We start from the raw sequence: 26,003 nt of genomic DNA, 5'->3' as shown, positions 1-26,003 counted from the left end.
TAAGAGTTCATCTTTAATTTAACCCGTGATGAAAAACAGAGTTTGCCCATTTTTCTATGGAGAATGCTGCATTTTATTCTTCTTCCACATACATAGAACCATATGTGCACTGTAGCCAAAAATGTGCATATTTACAAAAATGAAATCAATATACACAAAAGAATTATAATACAAGAGAAAAGAAATCCTTCAGTAATCCTTACGATAACAACATGGCAAGTACAAACAAAAGTTATTTTTGACACCTTGTGAAGTTTTTGTGCAGAGATTCTTTTCTCACAAGATGAAGTGTTTGTATGTTCCGGGTGTGTAAGGGTGAAACCGCTGCAGCCTTCATTGCGGTACATCTGTAACTTAAACTTCTTAACACTGTTTGTGAGCAAACTTATGATCCGTCATTTTAAATGCAAATTAATTTTCAAAGGGTAAGTTTAAACTGTTTTAGTGTTTGTTTCCATTCAAGGTCAGACAACTGACACGTGTCGGCTGCAGACAGAAACTTTTAACCCAGAGCGGATCAGTTTGGGAAGTAACGTCACTTTGAAGAGATCATCAGAGCAGCAAATTCAGGTTTTCTTCAGAGATCATTTATAAAGTGCAGCTTTGAGAAAGAACACAGAACTATGAGAGAAGGGACTTTCTGCAAATATCATATGAAAAAGAAAAATCACCAATGAGATTACATAAAACAGTTTATAATGGTCTACCTTTGAAGGGGGAAAGCATCTAAAACTGGGTTTGGGAAGGTAGAGTTGGGAGGGGCTGGTTAAATTAACTAGAAACGTTTTTTGGTAGTTGTTTAAATTCAGCTTGAATATGCACACGTATCGTAACTCGGAGAAACGGCTTGTGAACAACAGCCTCTAAATGTTGGCCACGAGCACGCCTAAGGGTGTTTCTTTGATGTGCTCAGCTGCCAAAACAGAAGCTTTGATGTAATTTCCTGCTTAACTTTTGACCAGCTACTGCTTTTGGGGATTTCTATTCACTGTTTATACTTTCATCCGACTGATCTCATCATGCTTCCTGAAATTCTTGCTGTCTCAATTAAAACGCAATTCCAACAGATGCACTGCAAACGAAAACAAAGTGTTCTTTTAAACTTCCCATGTTAATATTGAACGACTCCGAACTGCACAAACCGATGTTGGGTTTTGTAGCCTGGTACTGCTTGACAGTGGAAAAAGAACAAAAATGCTTTGCTGAAAGTTTCAAAACATGCAAAAACCTGCCAGCGTCACATGTGTCTCAACATAAAGCTGGAGAACAAGCTGAGAGTCTGTATTAAGAAGTCAGCAAAGTTCAGGAGAGGAAACCGGTCGTGCGCTGAGCTGGTGCCACGGTCCAAAAAGAGCGCGCCCAGTGCTGGTCCCACATTCATGGAATCTCTGGACTGTTGTCGAGAAACAAAGAAATGATTACCTAGAGACTTTTCTTGTTTGACGAATGTGGTAACTTTTAATATTTTGGTGACGCAGACACCGGTGCTGTCCGATCTTTATCGACCTGAAAGTGAAGGAGAGAAAAAGTAGATCGTCCCAAACGATGGGTTTCAACAGTAGCAGCTAGTTTGACGATCAGTCTCGATGAAAAATAAAAACAATTAAAGAAAAAGTCCTCCAAGCTGGAAGAGATGGTAAAATAAATTATTTTTATATATATCCTTGCGTGTGTATGCACTGCGTGTATATCTGCTGATCGTCTTAACTGAGATAGTTCTTTATCCGAGCAGCAACCCAGAAAGGGCGTTCAGGTCTCTCATGTACGGGTTGTCGCTGAGGATGCGGTCGATCCGCTGCTTCTGGTCGGGGAAGATGTCGTACAGTTTTCTCTTCAGCTCTGACGTCTCCCCCGGCGACCGCTGGGGCGGAGGTGAGGGAGAGGGTGAGGGAGAACGGCGAGGTGGGTGCCATTCTGGGGGCCCAGAGTGGGGCCAGTGCGCAGTGGTGTGGGCCGTCAGGGAGGTGGGGGTCCGCGGGGCAGAGTGAACAGCTTGCACGTAAACTGGCTGCTGCTGTGAGGGAGGCCGGAGGTCCGGGGGTCTGAGAGGCGGAGGCGTGCCCGGAGCTCTCCTGACAGGAAGAGAAAGAGAGGGTGTAAGAAGGAGCAGTGCACAGCACAATAACCAACACTGACCCGACAAGGCCTCAGTATTTCATCACACACCAGCTTTCTTTACGGAGGAAGATGTCAAGGTGAGGTCCGTTCTTTCCCAGGGGGTCATCGGGGATCATGAAGTGGTCCTCCACAAAAGTAAACTGAAGCAATCTGCTGGTCAAAGTGGACAAATTCACAAACTGTAACGTCCAAGCAACTGTTCTTAAACTCTAGTGGGCACTTTCTGAACCCACACTGTGTTGTTTTTTCTGCGGCTTTTACATTCTTACTGTTGACATATTACATGTTCAATTGCTGATTTCGAATAACTACATTTTATTCTTGAAATTTTAACATCACTACAAAAGCTGGAAAGTACTCTGGAGTTAAGATCATCAACGCACCAGGAGATCCAGGCGATGCAGAACAATACAAAAGAAGACACGCTTTCAGGTTCTTTGCTCAAACCTTCCTAGAAATGACTTAATATTGTTGCTGACAAATTAACAGCATTTTCCATGAAAGTCTACTGATTTGGGTACAAATGTCTGTTTTTCCCCCAATAAAAAAAAGTTTTAAAAAGAATTAGTCTGTGAAAATTATTTAAAAATGTTAAGAGCTTTGTTGTTTGTTGATGAAGAAATATGCCACACTGAGTCACAGTATGTTTACAGGTATGTGGAAATGAGAAATTTGGTTAGAGTCAGTGATGAGTCTCTCCCTCCAGTACCATGTTTATTAAACCAGTTTGAGATAAAAAAAAATAAAAACTTTACAGTATGCGAGATTGTTGTCATGGAATTATAAGCTAAGCTAATTTTACCCCTGGTGAAGGCTGAACTAGTCAGCCTGAACAAAGCAGCCTTAAATAAACAGTTTGTGTACGGGGGAACGCCGCTCTCTGTGTAAAGCAGTCACAACCAGGAATTAACCCATGACAGCAGCACCGGATGGCGTCAGACCAACTTGCACAGTGGTTTCCTGTGCAAAGGGGGTCTTTATCTGAGACACTGACCAACAGGGGGCGACACAATCCCACAGTCTCATACATTTAGCCCTTCATATGGGCTCTGGTGGAGCACCGTATGATAGAAGTCATGGAAAATGTTACACAGCTACTTTCAATACAAACACTCTTTGTCATCAGCGATGTATATAAAGTTTCAATATATTTATTCAGTTTGCATTTATTTTATTGTAGCCTTAACTGTAAATATATCGGCATACTAGATGCGCTGAGAGTAATTTCTGTATTCATCACCATATAAGTAAGTCTGAGTGGTTTACAACACTCCCTGCAGATACAGCAGAGTATGAATGGTTGATATCAACGGATTTATTTTCCTCAATACTTTTTCAACGGTTCTCCTGCGTGTCAAAAAACATGTGAAGGACACGATGTGGGTGTTCAAAAATCATTTAAAGACATCTCTTAGCCAAATTAAATATGTTGCTTTAACTGATGTAGCAATATGAAATTCTCATTAAGGAGTAATAAAATGCATTATTCACTATTAGTCACCAAAACTGGATCTTTTGATTGGTGACACACTTAAAAATGCTGTACCTGTTTAGTTTCCTGCACACACATGAATTCTCAGGTTCCTTTTCCTATAAAGGACTCGCTGATTGTAAATAAAATGGTTTTAAATAGAACTTCAATCTTAACATTGCTCCTGTGTGGACTTTCCAGTGCCATGTTAGGTAATGCAGCACGTAAGTGAATGACTCACTGAGCTGTATACACAACAATCACCTCTCTCTAATGATCCTACGCCAGGTGTCCGAGGTGTCGACGAAATCCCTCAGGTTGTCATTGGTTACAATGATCCCGTCTGTTTTTTCTGCTAGGTGGAGCATGAATCTGACGGGGAGAAAAAAAAAGGACACTCAGGATTTTCCTCGTGTTCAAAAATATTGTATGTGGAGAAGGTGCTGGTCAGTTTTATGATGAATGATCTGGGCTTCAAAACATCATCATAGAATCATCATATATCTGCATATGTATCTTCTAGTCATCTATTAGAAAGATACAGTACAGATGAAGGTCAGCAGGGTGAGTCTGGGAGCGAACACACACAAGGGAACCTTCAACAACTGAGCGATTCAGTTATTCGGTCTTTGTCCATCAGTCTCTGTGCCCTTAGATATGAAGTGTTTTCAGGGTGTACCTGTCATCGTGTGAAGATATCCTCTGGCCACAGACTTCCCTGGAGGGGGTGAAAGAGAGCAGCCTCAGGTCTTCTAGCTGGTTTAGAAAATGTTGCTCTGTAAGAAAACACCGCCGGCTGTGTCAGTAAAAACAATGACGACAAAGTGAACACACACACACGTGTACTAAACAGGTTTGTTTGGTTCCCGTACACAATGACCCGCAAGACAAAAACCCAAACAGCTGCTCCAGAAGTACTGCTGCTGATATGACCTTCAGCTGTGTTAAGTACAGAGTTTCAGCAGAAAAAAATGTTTGTGTTTCTACTACTACTAATAATAATACATTTTATTTAAAAATAGCGCCTTTCAAAGCACCCAAGGACACTGTACAACAGATAAAAACACAAAAACTGGAAATATACACAACAGATGAAAGTTAAGAGCATACAGAGGTTTAAACATAAGCAATTTTAAACAGATGAGTTTTGAGGGTGGACTTAAAAAGAGGGAATGAACTAATATTTCTGAGGTCAGGGGGTAAGGAATTTCAGAGTCGAGGGGCAGAGCAACTAAAAGCCCCGCCCCCCCATTGTAACCAGACAGGAAGTAACAGAGAGAGAAAGAGAAGATGAAGATCTGAGGCACCGGGATGGGAAGTTCATCTGTACTAAATCGGAGAGGTACGGTGGAGAGAGAGAATGAATAGCCTTAAATGTATAGAGGATTATTTTAAAATGGATGCGAAATTTAACCGGGAGCCAGTGAAGCTGCTTCAGGATTGGGGAGATGTGGTGGGTAGAGGAAGTCCTAGTAATAATACGGGCACCAGAATTCAGGACACGTTGCAGCTTGTTAATGGATTTTTGTGTAAGGCCAAATAATAGTGAGTTACAGTAATCAATTCGAGAGATAACAAGAGTATGGACGAGAATGGCAGTGGCATGAGGAGTGAGCAAAGGGCGGAGGCGATTGATACTAAAGCAACCCGTTTGAATAATTGATTTATCACAAGTGAATGAACTGTAAATAAATCAAATACCCACGGGAACAATCACAAGCCTGCTGATGCTTTTTTGTGGCTGTGTCTCCAAGACAACAAAGGACCAAAGGAAAGACAAACAGACACTCCGTTAAAATATTTTAATACACATATGAAGACTGGCCTGTATAGACCTGTCGTACCTGTTGTTAGTCGATCCCTCTTTTGACGCCACTGGGGGACAAAGACTGTGATTTCCCTGTGTCCTCTCTTCCAAAATGTCTCCACTGCTAGTGCTATACCACGGCAGGAGAAGAACCGATGAAGGCCATGACTGCAGAAGTGAGGACGAGAAGAAGGAGGACACAGTTAACTGGAGAAGACAACTCCTAAAAACCCATAAAAACAGAAGTAATGGACAGTAATAAGGCTCAGGGATAAGGCTGTCCACTTGTGAGGAAGTGCCACAAATTAAACTACAGATGCTCCTTGTTCCCTCCACGAGCATTCAAAAAATGGATTGAAAGCACAGAGAAAAATAAGAGTGAACATGTGCACAGGACTAGGATCTAGAGTCAACTAAAGGAACGGGAACCTTGGAAACACTTCAGAACCCCCCCCCAAAAAATAAGGCAATAAGCACAAACACTGAACACATGTAAACACATTCAACGTGATGTGTGGGCAAAACCCGGGAGTTCGTTAATAAACCAAACAAATACACGATACAGGGCGCAACGTCAGCTGACCCAGATTGTTGTCGATGACGTGCACGACCTCCATATGCGCACGTCAGATAGCTGTAATACAACATCGGTCGCTAGGACGCAGAAAACCACAGAACAACAAAAGCAGCGCACGGCAGCAGACATGAGAAACTCCCTGACAGCAGCAGGAAGTTGGCTTCTCTCGCTGAAATCCACAGACACAAAAATCTTATCAGCCACGGAGGTATTTTTAAGTATTTGGCCTTATTGGCACTTTGTTCAGTGGTCTCAGGTTTCTGAGTGAAATCTAATCCTGCGTCATTCATACACCTCAACAATCACCACCTCAGGAGAAACGGCACACACGCCAACGCTGACAGCCCTTCAATGGATTTTTATGTTTGGGGGAAATCTTGTGCACATGGTTATTTTCAGAGGAAATGTTATACACTACTACTGTAAGATTTTAAGGCTTCTGTGACCCCTGTTTGATATACAAAAACAGACCGGCACAAGTTCCCCTTTTCTTCACTAAGAACTGAATGTACAACTAAAACGGCAGCTAATAAACTACGAAACAGGGAAAACTAGACTGGAACTGCAGATTTCTGTTTTGGAAAGCTGATGTTCTTGAGGAAATAATTAAATGCTGCTTTATGAATGAAGCTTCTGTTCATTCTTTTTTTTTTCCCCATCATGTGAATTCCGGTTTTGTCTGCCCTGCCTACTTCCCTGTATACGGAGTTACTATGGTGTTCAAAAATCTAGTCTTACATGTGCTGCAGTTAAAGCAGAGATGACCAGCTCACATCCTGGTCAGCTGCTCCACACTCTTCATACAGCGTTTAAAACCTTAGCAGTTCCTTAAAGTGCTTCACACATGGAAAAGTGACACAAGTCTGACCAAAAATATATAAACAGATAAAATAATGATGCAACAAGCTAAAGGTAGAAAGTGGCAACGACATCCGTCTGTATACACTCTGCCAAAAACCAAGCAGAACTGTTTTTAACATCGACGTGATAATTCATCTTTGACTGTAGAGACTTCACAGAGCGAGTTCCTTAAAACACGAGAACTGTGAAATGGAAACTTTTCACTATGAAATTTGATGTCTACCTGAATTCTTAATGTAATGGTGCCATTATAATATTCTTATTAATATCTCAGTAATATCATTCTTGTAATAACGCTGTGAGAAAGTGCCCCGTATTTCACAACATGGCTCGTCATACTCGGGCGGACGCTCAAAGCTGATAAACCCATCGACTCAGACGTCTTGCAGATGCACAGAGTCGAGGCAGAGAGCGCACACGGACACTGCACAACAAGATAAACTTCAGCTTGTGGTCAGAGCCTAAAGTGCAAAGTCAGGGGGAGTTCCACTCGCCGCTGATAGAGAAAGTGATGAATGAGAACACAGCAGGAAGAGCTTATGCAATCTAAAAATCACCGAGCAAACCTGACAAGGGAACACATTTCAAAACTTTACATAACCCAATAACCTCCTTCAGGATCATTGCCTTCATCGCTGGAACTCAAATTACTGCAGTCATTTAAGGCAGGTGTTATTATTTCAATAAATATACAAGAAAATCTCTTCCTGTGTCTGTACAGGAAAGCGACTGCATTGATTTTGGCTCACTTTGCGTTGTGTAGATACAATAATGATCAAAACTGAGTCACAGTGCTGACTTGTGTGTTTCCTTTAGACATACTTCTGGTAAGGAGGGACGATGAAGTAAGAACATCAAAGGAAGTAGCTGCAAAAATGAGAGGGCAGGAGAGGGTCATCTGGGTGGAAGAGTGCGAGCACAGAGGAAAGACAATAATTTGTGTTACACACATAAAGAATGTCCTATCCAATAATCAGAAAGAAACATACAGATTTTTTACTAGAAAGGGCCTTTCTTCTCAAAAACACCCCCACGGTTTCACCCCCACACATCATCAATATTGTGCCGTTACACGTGCTTTCGCTCCGTCAATCACACACACACACACGTGAAATCACTCGCAAATATGATGACTAATAACAGTATGTGACTGCGTGGGCAAGGTTTTGGTGCACCTACACAACAGTTGTAGCTGCGACCTACGCGCTTCAACAGATGGTATTGTGTGACAGAGATGGTGTGACCTTAACTGATGATGATGATGATGGGAAGGTGGATAGCTTCGTTAGTAAAAAGGAAAAATGTGGTACGAGAAAATCAGGCGCGGGAAGTGACACCAATCAAAACACATATTATATTTGTCATCAAGCGACTTACAACATCCTGTCCTTACAGCCATGATTAAGAAATGCTCGCTCTGAAAGAAATGACTAACACTCTGCTCTCATCTCTTATTTATAATGGTCAGAGGAGCAGATGGGGATTCAGACAGACAGCCCTGAAAATGCTGCAGCTACAACAAGAAGCATCTGGTAAATCTTCTGATTCCCCGAGTCATGCACAGCTTTGTACTTGATGGTACCTTGTGGATAATCCTGGCATACAAATATGTATATTTGTCTTTTTTTCATATTCAAGCTCATATTCTGCATCATCTAAGCTGAACCAACATGATTACCAAGATGTCAGGAACAAAGTCCATTGGACACATGAGACTAAAGTGGAGATGATGCACAGCACCACGTTTGGAGAAAACCAAAAGCTGCAAATTAGCACAAACACCTCACAGCAACAGCTAAGAAAAGCGGTGGAGGGCTGATAATCAGGTTTGCTTTGCTGCCACAGCACCTGGAAACCTTATTGCACTTGACCATGAACTCCTCTATATACCAAAGTATATAGAGTGAAGCCATCTGGGCAACAGCCAACGCTTTGCTGAAATGTCACGCAACAGGACACTGATCTCAAGCACAGCAGCAAAGCCGAACCAGAAAACGGCTGTTTGTGGGATCTTAAGAGAGCGGTGCATGAAAAAATGAGCACAAACCTGACTGAGCTGAACTGCTGCTAAAGACAACAAGCTACAAACTGCTGAAACGTGTTTGTCACAGGATGGTGAGGCGTCCTGTGAAAAACGGACACGGTGGTTTTTTTTAAATACCCCGCTTGGAGCTCAGGTGTACGCATCAACACATAAAAAACATCCAATTTGTTAACTAACCTTGGAAAAAAAAAGACATTTTATACAACCTATATTTAAACAATGTTAGCTGAAGAGCTTTGTGCCTTTTATAATAACTCTCCGACAGATGAGAGGGATCTGAAACTATAACAGTAGTTTTCTTATATAAAGTTTTTACTGAATGTGAATATCTTACTTGGTATGAAAAGGCCAGACTTTTCAGTATAAATTTCTTTTTACACTCACGCCATAGCCACGTTGCTGCCGTCTATGATGATGTGTCTGAGGTCTGGGCGTCCCGGCTCGTTTGGCAGGTTCAGTTTGTAGGGAGTCCTCAGCGACTGATGGAAACGAGCCAAGCCAGTTACTGGTGGGGCCGGCGGGTCATTTGTGGGAGGCGTCCGTGCTGCTGCCCCGTGGAACCCCGTGTGGCTGATTGTCTGATAGGAAGAGGCTGAGGGTCGGGCGATGGGCTGAGCTGACTGACGAGGACGAGACAAAGAGACCGTGATGTCACTGATGTTATAAATCCACCAGACGCAGCTGTCCGGGCGCGTGCTGCGTTTAAAATAACTGCTCATTCCCAGCTTTGTCGTGTGTGTGAAAAGACAACAGACACTGCACAAAATGCTACCTCAAAGTGCCACCTGTTACACAGAAAACTTCACACACACCATTTTTGACTGAACACTGGGGCAATACCTACACTGGTGGTTGAAGCCAGGGATGCAGTGGTGGCAGTCAGCCACTGAGGCGTGCTGCGCAGTGCCGTTACGGTCTCGACCTTCACCGATCCCCCCAAAGTCTGAGTCCCACCTCGGGACAAGTAGTCCCTCTGCGGGATGCCTCCGCCTCCTCGTGCCAAATAGTCGGTTCTGGAACCCGACTGTGCGTTGAGGTGCGCCACCGTGATCATCCGAGACATTCTGTCTGCCGCTTTGGTATCAGTGGGGATGATGTCTTCATCGTCATCAATGGTAATAACCTCATAGTTTCCTGCTCCTCCTTGAGCGCTCGAGCTCCTCTTAATAGTGATCGCCTGAAATGAGGTTCGAATCAAAGTTTAGCACGTGTACAACGCCTCGCCACGGTTAAAAAAGGCATCGTATCTGATAAGATATCAGAGGTTATCTCAGGTGAAGGTATCAGAGAACAAGATGAAAGATAATAAGAAGCAGAGAGAATAATATAGAAGATGTACATGTGAAGACAGGATCGCACGCTACAGCTAGACCTTTGGCTCTATGTCTGTCTCTGTGAGACAAAGAAGTAAAGCTGAAGTGAGTTATTGTAAGTTGTCAAGTACCTGCTGAGTGCTTGTTTCGCTGCCGCTGCACTGCCTCCTGTGCCCAAGCCCATTACTGCTGCTTCCATACTGGTTGGGCTTGATGTTCTCTTTAGATCTCCCTGGGTCCGCCGACAGCCTGCTCAGCTCGAGCTCCTCTCTGAAGCAGGAGGCTGTAGAGACGGATGACGATGAAGAGCGAGCGTCTGAGGTACGCACAGAGTTTAGTCTTCTTTCTTTTTCCCCTCCTTTCAAGCTCTCTTCACAACGCTTAGTTTCCTCCACAATTTTCTCAAGGACGAGGAAGGTATCTTCCGTCTGTCCTGTTCCCTTGACAACACGTTCCACCACTTCCTGCTGGTAACCCATGGTTCTGGGGAAAATGTGATTTTGTAGCATGTTACATTACTGGTGGCTATAATGCATCCGCTTGTCTTTAATGGCTGTAAAGAGAGCCATTCAATTCCAGTTCAAGAGAAACTCAAACAAATCAAGTAACATTACTGGGTTCATTGTGTCGTTCAGACACGGCTCACCTTTCTGTCGATGCTTGTCACAGCTCATACTGACGAACCGCTCAGCAGTAGAGTTTTTTTTTTTGTTTTGTATACTTTATTAATCTCCTGTACGGAAATTACTCCCTGTATTTAACCCATTCACTCAGTGAAGCACTGGGCAGCCAATCCAGTGCCGAGGGAACAGTGTGTAGGGATGGTACCTTGCTCAGGGGTGCCTCAGGGTAGCTGTTTGGTGTATTTGAACCCCTGACCTCTACCCTACCCTACTGAGTCTACTGAGGTAAGATAACTTACCCACCTGAATCTAATCCAGTGCCATGTAATACATCTTGATGCATGCTCAGTCACCCAGGATGAGCTTTGATCAGTGGTTGTTGATCAATGGTTATGAGAATTTGCATATTAATGATCAAGGAACTGACCTCCCAGCCCTTTGTTCCTTCAGTGGGCTGGTTTCAGCCATTGTGCAAATGTACTGTTTATAAGATTGGAACCTGCAGTCAGCTGAGACTGAAGAAGTCACCTGATGATGACAAAACGTTTCTCCCACTGAAAACGTCCAGGTGAACAGAATCAACTTTTCAGCTACAACTTTCCAAATTGGCTCATTAAACGTGACCTCGTCCCAGACATGCTGTCTGCCTCTCTTCATTCAAACATTATGGAGTTGAACGTAACGTATAAATGTTATGTCCCACCTAGTCATCACGGCTTTAAGGGAAAGCTGACTGGATTGCACATTCAGACAGGAGTCATTAAGAGATCAATGAAAAGGGGGGCGTGTCTGAAAAGGGTACGTGAGGTTGACTCGTTCTGTTATCAAGTCAAGTAGTCAAGTATTTATTTATTGTCATTGTCGATTATGATCTCACCACAAATGACTAAGGAACACTGCACAGTGAAACTCAACAGTTAGCCACTCGATCTGATTCAACTGGATCACTGAACCTTTGTATTACTTTAATTTGAACATCCACATGTATTTTTGTACTGTATGCGTACGGTCATGACCTAATGTTTCATCAACCAGGACAACAACCAGCAGGTCTCTTATATGTACATAAGCATATGTGAGCTCTGTTCAAATACAAAATCTATTCTTCATTAAGATTTCAACTAATTATTATATTCATAAGCAATAATTCTTCCAACGAGTGTGTTAATTTAATCAATAAAACAAAACCATCACAATATCCTTCATTCCAGGTAATATTCGACTTACTGTAATGTAAAACAAATAAAAACTGACCACGTTTCAAATTATGGTGGTTGTCTTTAGACCCCAAAGATGACCACCATAATTCCAAACAGTTCTAATATAAATCCAAGGAATTCATTTGGAAACATTTGACTAGTGTGAACTTTACCTGAAAAAATTGACCAAGCAGCGGAGGTTGGTTTCTGGGCTGACTGCCTCTCCCTCATCCGAGACACCCTCAGCAGAGTCCAGCATGATGGGCCCAGATACGGTATTTGCCTTCGCTGAGGAGGAGAGGGACGACGAAGCAGAGGGGGTTTTGGATCTACAGCTGCTACCGCCCCCCCGGCCCTCTCTGTCCCTCTGTCGCTCCCTTTCTCTTGCTCTCTCCGGCGACTCTTCCCTCCGCTCCAGAGAGTACTGTCTCTTTGTATCCCGCGTCTCACTGCCTGATGAACGCCGCTTGTGCGTGGGCCGATTGCTGTTATGCAGGACTGCCTCGGGACCTAAACCGATTCCACCTGCTGGTTTACTGCCTCCGCCAAGAGATGATGGCGTGGTCCCTCGCTCCTCAAAACTAGTGTCCAGGATGCGGTTGGAGAGCTCCGTCACAGGGGTGCTGCTCTGTGAGCGGTCCTGGTCAACCTCCGACATGCTTGGATGGAGCATCTGGTTGAGCTGAGTCTGGGGAAGGAAACACAGTGGTTGTTGCCTCAGTTAGGAAACTACAATAAAAGTTCCTCTCAAACTGGAATGCTTGCCATAGCCAACGTTCCTATTGTACTTTCCAGTGTGCTTTACGTGGTTCTTCTTCCCGATGCCAGAAATGACGTCTTCGATTGTACTTAGTGTGTGACTTTCAAAAACATTCAACTTGTTCTTCAACTTCTCTCTTACTTCATACGTTGGTAAAACATGATTTCTAAATACCTAAAAGTACAATGAAGCTCTTAACTTGTTGATAAATAAATAATTCACACTGAAGTCATATTTTTTAAAACTAAAACAAGCTTCATATAAAATAATAACTAATTCAACATTTTGGTGGCAGATCCAAATTTGTAATTCTGCAGCATGATCACGAAAGTTTAAGAGCACCAGTTATGCTCTCTAAACATATCAAAGAGACATGGTTAATGGGGGACTACTATGCATGATTCACAATGATCCTATCCCTCAAAAACACTTTGAATAACCCACCCACCCAAAGCCAGGGCTGGCAGTATGTTTAGCATCTGTGTTAGTAAATCTCCCCTTCACACTCACAATGGAAGTGAGCAGTGAGGGGGTGAGACTGATTTTAGCTCAATGCCTATAGCTTACCAGTTTTCTAAGTAAAAACGGGGGGAAATTCTTACTGACTTGTAAAGCTGGGAAGCATCTTGTTGCTGGGACATAGAAGAATGTCAGCAGATATTAACAGCTAATTCTACACAGTTTATAAAAATATAATACCACTATAAAAACGCCTTTTATTACACATGACCTTAAAGTTAACTTTCTTCTTATTGACCATACCTTCCCACCTTGACTTTCAGACCAGTTTGTAAACTTAAGCTGCTTACACCAAAACAATGAATGCAGAGGTATATTTTTGGGTCGAGGTGTGGTTGAACACAAAATAATACCAGTCATGCATCAGAAAAACTTTTTAAAATCTTAGTATTAAATCTTATAGCACAAGGCTACAATCTCAACTACCCACAGCAGCTTATTCTCTTTGAAATTTGCAGTTGTCATCAAAAACTCTTTGGTCACAGTGGTCATGCTCTACGTGCTGCCAGAAAATGTTCACACTAACCAGAGAAGAGGTGTTTGTGTTTGTAGGGGTGTGAACAAGTCCCAGCAACTCCTCCTTCAGCGCACTGGGAAGCAGCAAGAGCTCCATAGTGTACTTGTCATCCCTTTCCTCCACGAAGGACTTGAATGCTCGTTTTACTGTTGGTTCTGTGTCACATGGTAGACTTCGCTTCTCCTGGACAAAACACAAAAACACTTGAGCGTGTGGTATGACATGCTGTAGACTACTCCTTCTTAAATAATTTCAAATGACTGTTAAATCTTCACATTTTATTTACAACTATTCATCAGCTTTCCACAATATAAATGACCCCCCTGGAGTCACGTAACTACTACAGAATCAGAATGAAACTATGTCTGATAACAAGACTCGTACTTGGAACAGTGCTACAAACTGCTGAACTCTGCTTTGAGCCATCACCACGGGCTCAGCCCGACCCAACAGCCGCAGGCAGCCCGGCTCTTGCACCAGAACTTCAGCGCTCGTGTCCCGTATGAGCCTGTCCAAAAAAAGGCCCCTGGCGCCAGCAAAGATACAGTGCATATCTACCGGGTACCGCTCTTCTTTCTGCAGTTCTGGGTCGCACAGTCCTCGAACATATTCCTGCACAACAAGGAGAACACAAAATATCATCCATCTAGGAAAGAAAGAAAAAAGAAAAAAAAAAAGAAAAAGGAACCAATCAGAATGACCTAATTTAACATATTTAGCAAAAAAAAAAAAAAAAAAAAAAGAATATAAATATGTCACACAGTAAGTGTTGTCTCGTGCTTGACGTGCCCACACACCTGTAAGGTATTTAAGGTGACACGTGATGAAACCAAACTCTACTCACTGTTTTAGGGAATCTCCTGGCTGTGGCAACTGTTTGGATGAATCAGCGCAGGTGGGTACGGTAACTTTCTTACAGATAGTGTTTCGCATTTTTTTGTGTTTCTCTGCCGATAAGAAGTGACTCAGCACGAGCAATGTATGATGACTCAGTGATGCGGTGGGAGAGACAGAAAGGGTGTGAGATTTGAACGTGAGCACGGCTATAAATATGTGGGTGTGGCGTCTTAAAATAAAATAACCAATAAAATGAGTTTCCTTTGGCCCTGTGTACAAACTATACAGGCTGAGAGATCACTGCTGCTTATACGTTAGATTTTTAACAAGTAGAAATAATGATTGTATTTATAAAGGAGACTGTCAGGGTACAAGTGTTTGCCTGTGCTGCGTAAGGAAGCGCACGTTTTCTCAAATGAAGAAATAAATGTTTCTGCATAGATTTGAGCATTTTTTTATTCATTTAATGTATTTTTGTTTACACATAATGAATCAATACAAGCCCCATCTCCAGGAAGCTTGGACTGCAGCTCCTTGTTCTGCAGTCTCAGAGAGCTTTAGCACTTTTCTATCTGCTCTAAGTCCTGGTTGGAGTTGCACTCCAACGGTGAGTAAATCTCGAAATCAGTCAACAGCAATCCAGGACAAGGGTCAAGGACAATAAGAACCAGGCCAGCTGGTAGTTAAAACACATGAAGGTAGGGCCAAAGCAAAAAAAACAAAACAAAAAAAAAAACAAGATAAGCAAAACTGGCCAAAGCAAAATAAGTAAGGCTGTCCACTGGTAACCCAATCACAGAATCTAAACATGAGTGACCAACCCAAACAAACCTTTTAAAATATGAAGTATTATTGCATATGCTATACAGGGAGTGCAGAATTATTAGGCAAGTTGTATTTTTGAGGAATAATGTTATTATTGAACAACAACCATGTTCTCAATGAACCCAAAAAACTCATTAATATCAAAGCTGAATGTTTTTGGAAGTAGTTTTTAGTTTGTTTTTAGTTTTAGCTATTTTAGGGGGATACCCGTGTGTGCAGGTGACTATTACTGTGCATAATTATTAGGCAATTTAACAAAAAACAAATATATACCCATTTCAATTATTTATTTTTACCAGTGACACCAATATAACATCTCCACATTCACAAATATACATTTCTGACATTCAAAAACAAAACAAAAACAAATCAGCGACCAATATAGCCACCTTTCTTTGCAAGGACACTCAAAAGCCTGCCATCCATGGATTCTGTCAGTGTTTTGATCTGTTCACCATCAACATTGCGTGCAGCAGCAACCACAGCCTCCCAGACACTGTTCAGAGAGGTGTACTGTTTTCCCTCCTTGTAAATCTCACATTTGATGATGGACCACAGGTTCTCAATGGGGTTCAGATCAGGTGAACAAGGAGGCCATGTCATTAGTTTCTCTTCTTTTATACCCTTTCCTGCCAGCCACGCTGTGGAGTACTTGGACGCGTGTGATGGAGCATTGTCCTGCATGAAAATCATGTTTTTCTTGAAGGATGCAGACTTCTTCCTGTACCACTGCTTGAAGAAGGTGTCTTCCAGAAACTGGCAGTAGGACTGGGAGTTGATCTTGACTCCATCCTCAACCCGAAAAGGCCCCACAAGCTCATCTTTGATGATACCAGCCCAAACCAGTACTCCACCTCCACCTTGCTGGCGTCTGAGTGGGACTGGAGCTCTCTGCCCTTTACCAATCCAGCCACGGGCCCATCCATCTGGCCCATCAAGACTCACTCTCATTTCATCAGTCCATAAAACCTTAGAAAAACCAGTCTTGAGATATTCCTTGGCCCAGTCTTGACGTTTCAGCTTGTGTGTCTTGTTCAGTGGTGGTCATCTTTCAGCCTTTCTTACCTTGGCCATGTCTCTGAGTATTGCACACCTTGTGCTTTTGGGCACTCCAGTGATGTTGCAGCTCTGAAATATGGCCAAACTGGTGGCAAGTGGCATCTTGGCAGCTGCACGCTTGACTTTTCTCAGTTCATGGGCAGTTATTTTGCGCCTTGGTTTTTCCACACGCTTCTTGCGACCCTGTTGACTATTTTGAATGAAACGCTTGATTGTTCGATGATCACGCTTCAGAAGCTTTGCAATTTTGAGACTGCTGCATCCCTCTGCAAGATATCTCACTATTTTTGACTTTTCTGAGCCTGTCAAGTCCTTCTTTTGACCCATTTTGCCAAAGGAAAGGACGTTGCCTAATAATTATGCACACCAGTTACCACAGTCCTGGTGGTACTGGAGGATAGATATTTTTACTAGCGAAAGAGTCCAAACAAACAGTGGAATAAACATTCCCATCTGCTCATTGCAAAGATAAAGAGAAAATGTGGCATCTGTACAAAAAAAAAAAAAAAAAAAAAGTTACTGTAAGCCACCTAAAATTTGCCTCATGAAAATGAACTGCACTGGTGCCTTTCTTAAATTTAAATTCAAGGATATTAGCAGTGAAAATGAACGTACTCCCAAGACTCCTCTATTCATTTAGAACTTTGCCTGTTGAAGTAAGTCAAACACAGTTTGGGGAATGGGACAAATGGATTTCGCGCTTTATTTGGCATGGGAAAAAACCAAGAATTAAATTTAGATCTTTACAGTTAAACAAGGCAATGCTCCCATGCTTACAATACTACTATTATGCATCTCAGGTCATCCCCCTGCTGCAATGGTGTAACCCGAACTTGAAAGCTAAGTGGAAATCCATAGAATTCAATACAACCCCTAAATTCCAACTACAAGCCTCAATTGCGGATAAAAAATTGGCAGACTGTTTAGAAGATAAAGGACCATGGATTAGCCACACTTTAAAAATATGGAATAAAGTGACTAAAATATGTGGCAGTGAACGAATACTAAAAGTATTTAGATGGTGTGCTTATGACACAGATTTTGAACCAAATGAAAGTGATAATAGATTTCAGTCCTGGATAGAGAGTGGACTAACAACATTCCATTCCTTCACACATAAAGGGACACTACAGAGTTTCCAGTCTTTACAAATAAGAAATGGCTTAAGACAAGTAGATTTCTTCAGGTTTCTTCAAATAAGGGATTACTTTAATAAACACTGCAATATCCCAAACCCAAATATGGTTGAGTCAGAAATTTTTAAGATAGTTAAATTAGCATATGATAGTTCTCTGAGAAAGGCAATTTCCAAACTATATGATGTGCTCCTTCAAGCAAGGAAGGATACTACTCAAAATGTTAAGATTAAATGGGAATTGGAATCGGGGATGGGTATAACAAACGAGAACTGGGAGAGGATTTGTAATTTTCATTGGTACTCAACAAGTTCTTTATCTTGGAGAGACCACTGTTGGAAGAACATTATTAGATTTTTCAAAACCCCTCATCAAACTAAATATAAAAATCGGACAGCAGAATGCTGGAGAAGATGTGGATCAGAAGAGGCACATCATTATCATATCTTTTGGGACTGCCCTAACTTAAAAAATTACTGGCTGGGAATTCATAAAACTTTGTGTGAGGTTTTTAAGATAAAATTTGACATCAATTTTATAAATTTGTACTTGGGCTTGGTTGCTGGCTCGGTCCTGGGAGGGGACACAGAAATCTTACAAGCGCTATTAGCGGCCAGCAAAAACTCAATAACCAGAAAGTGGTTAAATCCAACTCCGCCAACACTTGAGGATTGGTTTAATGTGGTTTTCGAAATATTTAAAATGGAAAAATTGGCATTCTTTTTAAAAATTCGGAAAGACAAATTCTACAAAATATGGAATAAATGGATTAGCTTTGTGTCCCCCATCCGCCCTGAATTTAGGTAAGACCAGCCCTGAATTGGTGTATCTTGGTGTATCTCCCATGTATCGTACCATGTCAGGTTGACCCTCAACTTCATAATATGTACCTAATGTATTCTTTGTAAATAAGTTAAACATGTTGCATTATGTAACATATTGTGAAGCCAATGAGTTAATTTTATTTTTTTTTGCTATCAGAATGTAAAACAAAAGGACTAAGAAAAAGGTTTTTTTTTTCTTTTCTCTTTTTTTGACTAAATAATGTCAATGCACTTTATTGTAACAAGTCCCTTTTTTTTTCTTCAATAAAAATATAATTTAAAAAAAAGAAAACTAACTGCTGTTCCCAAAGAATGTCAATAGCTGGCACTATGAGATTGTTTAGTGCTTGTGAACTTGAGTAGATAGAGAAGGAGAATAGCGCTAAGGCTACGTATGTTGGTCGGAGCTACTCACCGAGTTTTTCTTTAATTCTTGCTCAAGAAAAAGGTTATGTGTGAAGACAAATTGGATTTTACTCTTCAGCTTGTTGGGAAACACTTTTTGTTGATGCCGATGTACCTCTGTTTTTGTGGTTTTTATTCATTTCCGGTGAGCTGACTAACTGCGCTAGCATAGCAAGCTAATCGTTAGCTAATAATTAGCTTAGTGTAATGTAAATTTCATGTGTTCCCTTTAAGTGCTGTATTATCCTTTTATTTCTTCACTTGTGAATGTTTTAAACCAATTGGAAATATTTCTTTGGAAGCTAGTAGTTAAGTTTTATTTATTGTAATGAGATGATAAATATGAGCAGTCTTTGGCTAAATAGTACTGCGACCACGTTTTGCACTTTCCTCGTGCATCAGTAATGTACATTCTCTCAATTCATTGGATTGATGTGACTGCTGTTCACAAAATATGAGATTTGAGTTAAATTTGTATGATGTAGTAATTGTTTCAAGGTTCTTTGATTAATTTTATTATTGATTGCATTAAGTCGTTATATACAAAGAGTGAGGGGCCTTTGGTCACTAGTGTTAATTAAGTTGTTATATGATATTCATGTAAAATATGTTCACTGCCCTGTGCAGGTTGTTTTTTTTTTTGTTGGAGTCTAAAGTTGCGAGCCAGGATTCCAGATCCCCAGCTGCGATGCAGGAAAGGTTTCCAGCCTACTTAGAAGTGACAACTGGGTTACTTCTTGACAGATAAGCTTATGAAATCTCAGAACAATACACTACCCGGGTAGTACTACTAACATTAACACTACACTCACACACCTGAACTGAAAAGACTGAAAAGAACTCTGAACTCTAAAACTGAATACACAGACTGACAAATATGGACTATTGGAACTGTTGTGAACTGTTGAATGACTGTTTTTGTTTTTGAATAAATGTTTACTGTTCTTTTAGCTGTGTGTCATTCGCTCCTTAGTCGATTCCTAGAGAACATAAGCCCAAGATCCTAACTTTCTCTACATTCAGTAGTGGTAAAGTATCGTGTGTTACATTACGTCAATCATACAAGACGTCTAAGACTCTAGTACGCCTGGTCAGAATCACATGTTTGGACTATGGAAGGGAAAAAAAGAGATGCAGTCATAGGAAAAACAGTAGTGATTTCCCAAACTGGAGGAAATGCCAGCATCAACCTAATATAGTTAAGCGGGACGCCACTGACGACTTGCACATCATTCTTATCATGAGTTCAACAGGCTCACAGTGAAATTACCATTTCCACATTCATTTCTCGGTTGACTGGCAGAGCTCGGAGCAGCTGGTTACAGTGTGCCAAAAAGAAAGAGCTGCATGACACAAGATGCAGAAGTGTGAGCGATGCTCCGGGAAATCACACAAAAAGTGATCTGATTGAGATCAAGATTCAGATGTTTACAGATCCCTTGCATGACTAATTGTACCGTAAAACCTCTAGAAACACATCACATGACTTTTAAATTGATGGCTGTGTAACAAGCTCTTTGGTTTCAGGTGAGGTAAATCAGTCACAATGAGTAATCTCTCTCCAGCAGTGGTGCTAAAGAGCGCTGCTCTTTCAATTATTATTATTGATTTTTTATAATAACTTTTAACAAACTCTAAATTTTTATCCAAAAAAAGCTGACACTTAATGAGACGGTCATTTAAAAAGCAGATCATTACATACATATTACAATTTTACAATCACAATGGTCCCACAAGCACACAAGAACTTCACATGTACAGTGTTTAAAAACCTAAAAACTGCTATTTTACTCTGTTATTATCCATGACTTTAACCAGTTTTTGCAAGTTATTTCTTGTTTTGTTTTGCTAATTTAGCCGTCTGCCTCATTAAAATTATATCTACAAATACCATACTTGCAAATGCAGAATAAAGGCGTCTATTCTCTTTTCGTTAGGGAAAAGACTATACTGGCACTTAGTTTATTAGGTGCTAATTTCAAACTTTGCAAACTGTTTAGGGAGCTGAATTTAAAAAAAACTGTAATAACATAACTTCCTTTATGGAGATTCCCAGGCATGCCAATGCCTAGCCAAAAACTGGAGTATTTGGAAGTAGGAGAATCACAATAAAGATAAATGTATGTATGTATGTATGTATGTATGTATATATGTATATATATATATATATATATATATATATATATATATATATATATATATTAGGGGTGCAACGATATTCGTATCGATATTGAACCGTTCGATACAGTGCTTTCGGTTCGGTACGCATATGTATCGAACAATACAACATTTGTAATTTATTTTATCAATTTTCCTTCTGACTATGCTGTCTGTGTTGAGCGCTCAGTGGATCTGCGCTGGACAGTGCAGCCTAGGCGGAGTAGTCGAACACAGATTCACTGAGCGCTCAACACAGACAGCATCGTCAGAAGGAAGAGCGCAGGGCAAGCTAGCGAGACAGAAGTTAAGCTCTCCTTGCAACAGGCAAATTGAACCTCATTCAGATCTGGCGTTTGGAATTATTTTGGTTTTCATGTGACGTATGACCCTGAAGGTAAGCGAGTCATGGACTAAAGTAAAACAGTATGTTGGATGTGCCATGCAATGCTCAATTACATTGGTGTGAACTAGTGTGTTAGCGCAGTTAGCTCGTTAACGTGTTGGCCGTCTAGCCCCATGCACGGAGTGATCGGCGGTAGCTCGTTAACGGAGATTTGCCGTGTTGTGGCGTTAAGGTAATTTCAACTAGATTAACCTGAAAGCACTAGCGGGAACACAACGAATATGACTGCACATTTACGCCGACATCATCGTAGTGCAAAGACAAGTGGAAGCAGACAAAAAAAAGCAAGCATGCTACTAACTTTAGCCGAGTCATTTAGACAGCTGTTAGCACATGATTCTCCTTATGCTGCTGAGAATATAGCCCAGAAGAAGCGGATAGTATACCTTTTATTTTGGAAAGAGACATTTCTCTAGCTAGCCCGACGTCCCGGAGCTAGCGATTTTTTCAGTCGGGCTACCAAAATCTATCTCTGCCCTGCCCGTCGGGCTATTGTAGGAAAAATATATGTCAATGCTTTTGCATTCTTTCGGAAATGTAGCTGGGTAATTATGTCATTGGCATCGGTGAGCCACTGTCAATATGTGACATATTGAAATCGCGTTTGAATTTGCGCTTGTTTTTTTGCTTTCACTTTGCAATCGTGCAAACTGTGTATAGAGAGCGACAGCACTGATCTGTGAGTGATGATAATTTGTGCACCAATTCCTCTGACATCGTCTTATTAATCGTTAGCTTACTATGCAAACATGACAAGTGAAATCTCCCGCAGCTTAAACATGTGAGAGGTTGATCGTGCAGAGAATCGCTGAGCTTATGTGAGTGAGCGTGTAAAAGCATTTCAGTTCTGCTGAGCCAAATAAGACAGGTCAGGGTGAAGAAGTGACAGCCAAAGAAAAGCTTACCACAAAACGGAGAAGTTATGACAAATCAGACTATAAGGCAAAAAGAAAGTGCAGCTTTATGGTTTCATGGACAAAAGAATTTCTGTGGCTGCAATATGACGAGCTAAATAACCAGGGCTGCACATAAGTGGTCCGCAGGTGCGCATTCGCTGTCAAAATAAAAAACACGCACAAGGGTTAGGGTTAAATTTAAAAACTGTACTTTTGAGTTAAAATATATATTTATAATTTTAATAAATGACAAATTAAAAATGCATGAACATTTTTTTGTATCGAAAAAATATCGAACCGTGACACCAAAGTATCGAACCGAACCGTGAATTTTGTGTATCGTTGCACCCCTAGTATATATATATATATATATTAGAGCTGGGCGATACGAGATTTTTTCATATCACGATATGTTTTTTTCATTTCAGGCGATAACGATATCTATCACGATATAAGCCAAATAACTATATTTGTAAGATTTAAATGTGCCGTTGCTCACAAGTAAAATGTGAAATAATCAGCAGCTTGTTTTTATTTAAATATTTATTTCCCATAATAAGTTCAACAGGGTAGATGTACTTAAGGAACATGAGACTTTTTCAGATAAATAAAGGCAAATATTGCAAACTACACAAAAGGCAGCCGCTAAAGCGTTTAAGTTTCAAAATAGAACAAACGAAACAGACTACTAAATTGTCAATTCCACTTAGAAACAAAATATTAATTCTAAAAATAAATCTTAGTTTGTTTTACAGAAGAACAGACAAAACTGACTAACTTTTGTCAATATCAAATAAACTGAGAACTAAAAGGAAATTCTCAATCTCTCCTTGTTGTATAGCTTAGCTTTTCAAACAGTTTTAACAGTTACTTTAGTCTGACAAAAGCCGAATGACGAATTAGCGCTTCCAGTCAGAGACTGAGGCTACGTCCACGCGTACACGGATATATTTGAAAACTGAGATTTTCCGTTTTCGTTTTAAAAAATAATCCCGTCCACACATAAAGGCAGAAATGAAGGAAAACGCTGCTATGAACATGCCAAAGCAGCAGGTGGCGCTAGATTCCTAACCGTGCAGAAATGTTGGCCAATCAGAAGTCTAGAAGCCTAGGTGGGAAAAAGTAAAAGCTGGGGCATAGAAGCAGAACCGAGTCGTATGTGTGGACGGACAGTAACTGTGTGTATATGTAAGCATTTAAACACTGCAGAGAGTAGCATTAACAGTATTGTAGAAATTCATTTCACCGAAACAATAACGTGGCGCACAGTGTGACGCATGCACCAGTTTATTGTATTTCCAGACTTGCTTTCGGCACAATTTACAGTGCACGCTACTCTGTTTTTTGTCAGACTTGAAATAGCTGAAATACCTTCACACTACGGAGCTTCTATGGCTCTTCCGTTCGACAATCTCTCCGGCGTTGGAACCATCATCTGTTTTCTCTTCGGTCACGCTCGGTTGATTTTTCTAGTCGGCACACTCATTTCCTCCATTACGCGCTGGCTCCATTACCCGCTGGCTGCTTCCCAAACAAACACACGTGCGGCTTGGCACTTGTGCTGTAAGTTACAAGTCACGCGACGTGACGCTGCGGCTGTGATTGGTTCGGCTCTGCGCTACTTAATTTGGATTGGCTGACCTTTTCTTTTTTTTTTTTCTTTTTTTTTTAAGAGGACAAGAGCGGTGAAGTCTATCGCGATAGTTTAATTTCTCTATTGAGTAAAAGTTATATCGCGATACATATCGTTATCGTTCTATCGCCCAGCTCTAATATATATATATATATATATATATATATATATATATATATATATATATATATATATATATATATCTCAAACTAACAACAATTTGAAAATAAATATTTAAAGTTCTGAAGCTAGACATACAACTACAGGAATAAATAATAATAATAGTGATGGAGAAAAAAAACAACTATTATGTATGTTTACTCAGCCTCAGGCGTTAAACAACTAAATGCTAAACTAATGATATTCTGCTGCAGTTGTGGCTGTTCATGTTTGACTTGTAAATAAAACACCGTCTTACACCTTTGAGCTCTCAGCAGCAGCCCATTAACATCTAACATATTTTGCCTGTTGTCCTTCAGGTTGTGTAGTAAGGTAGACGCCCACACACTTGCCTGTACAGTAACTCTATTGTGATTGTACTGTATTTTTATATAACCTTCAGACTCCACCCTTAATAACACGTTTGGTAATAGCTTAGTATTTTTTTCTCATGGCTGTACAGACACATGAAAGGGAGTCTTCAGCCTTTGTTTTGGTTAAAACAAATAGCAACTAGTTAACAACCATTGTATCCAACCACACCTAAAAATCATTGTGAAACCGAGATGGCCTGTTTAACATATCTGACAGACAGTGTGGCCAACTGCTTGTGGCTGTCTACTCCACAGTCCAACAATAAACTAATGAAAGCAAATGTCATGACATTTGACAAGATACCACTGCGTAAATATTGCGATATCATCTTATGAGCGTTATGAGTAGTGTTACTTTCATTAGCTATCTGGGCAAAATGAATAGGTCATATTTCATCATTCATATTTTCTGTGATGAAAGGATGAGATGCCATAAATGTTGTCTTTTACATCGCTCACTATTACGACTTTAAACTACCTATCCATCTGCACACCTGAAGAATATATTTAAACCCTAATATGTGATCTGCCAAATATAAGATTGTACAACTCAGACGTGTTTCTGAGCTGCACCAACACTGAGGGGCACAGTCAGAACTGTGTTTGATTTAAAAATAATAATGACAGCAGCTGACGGCTCTTAAAATAATAATTACAGCCTTGTTCTCAGACTGGTCTGCTGGCTTCGCCACAGAAATGCAAGCGAAAGCGTTTTTAAGATCCTACCTTTGCCTTCGACACGTCTTCTCTGTTGCCTCTGAGCTGCAGCCATATCTGCCGTAATGTTTTGTTGCCGTGCGACTGTCCTGTGTGGTCCAGCAAGCCGATAATGGTGAACGCTACTTTAAAAACCTGCTCCACTCTCGGTTTGGCGCATTTAAGCTCATCTTCTTTATCCTCCAGCACCGTAAACTCGTCCACGGTGGGGCTCTCTTGCTGCTGCTTGCCGGCGGACGCAGGCAGCCTGCTGCCAGGCTGCTCCGGGCACGTTAGCTCGGTGACTCGTCTCATTCCGAGGAGGGGCCGCGTTGTTGACATTCTGCCTCTCTCACACCGTCGTTCCTGGCGACGAAGTCTCAACAGTCACACTCTTTGTGGCTCTTAGGAGCCTTCGGGGTGTTCATGTTCTTCTTGCTGTGTACTCCAGACCGACGCAGCGACGTTTACACGGCTAAACGACATGAACACAGCGGCAGAGCTAGCTAAATAACTCGGAAGCCCCTAGTGACGTATCCGGAAAGTCCCAGTGATGGCGTCATCAAAATACGACAGTCAAGTGTGCTTGATGGTGCGAGCTCAAAGATGGTTATCGCTTGAAACGAGATATCAAAACAAGACGCAGAGTGACCTACATCCTTACGACTTTCACACCGTAGATGGAGATCCTGTGAGATGAGACTGTCACCACCCGTCAGTGCTTTGGTGGCGTGTGTGTGAGCGCCTGAGTTTTGCTTTGTTAGGTAATTTGCAGCACACCTGCGGG

The 26,003-nt window shown here is 41.2% G+C and overlaps 1 protein-coding gene across 2 annotated transcripts; it reads right to left on the bottom strand.

Annotated features, from left to right (window-relative positions):
• On the bottom strand, window positions 1-26,003 carry n4bp1 (nedd4 binding protein 1). Of its 2 annotated transcripts, XM_026176822.1 has the most exons (13): window positions 25,247-26,003; window positions 14,194-14,421; window positions 13,819-13,992; window positions 12,187-12,701; window positions 10,323-10,674; window positions 9,723-10,055; window positions 9,263-9,498; window positions 5,434-5,564; window positions 4,269-4,365; window positions 3,854-3,961; window positions 2,167-2,268; window positions 1,709-2,072; window positions 1-1,506 (listed from the first exon to the last, which is right to left on the bottom strand). In XM_026176822.1, exons 1-12 carry the CDS (start codon window positions 25,556-25,558, stop codon window positions 1,721-1,723), a joined length of 2,940 nt encoding a protein of 979 aa, XP_026032607.1. In that variant the 5' UTR covers window positions 25,559-26,003; the 3' UTR covers window positions 1-1,506; window positions 1,709-1,720. The 2 variants fall into 2 exon arrangements, with proteins under 2 accessions (XP_026032607.1, XP_026032605.1); XM_026176820.1 differs by having other exon boundaries at window positions 1-2,072.

The sequence above is a fragment of the Astatotilapia calliptera genome, chromosome 7 (genome assembly GCF_900246225.1).
Source record: "Astatotilapia calliptera chromosome 7, fAstCal1.2, whole genome shotgun sequence".
Classification (NCBI taxonomy): domain Eukaryota; kingdom Metazoa; phylum Chordata; class Actinopteri; order Cichliformes; family Cichlidae; genus Astatotilapia; species Astatotilapia calliptera.
The sequence above is the reverse complement of the archived record's forward strand: the minus strand, read 5'-3'. Positions and strand labels throughout refer to the sequence as shown.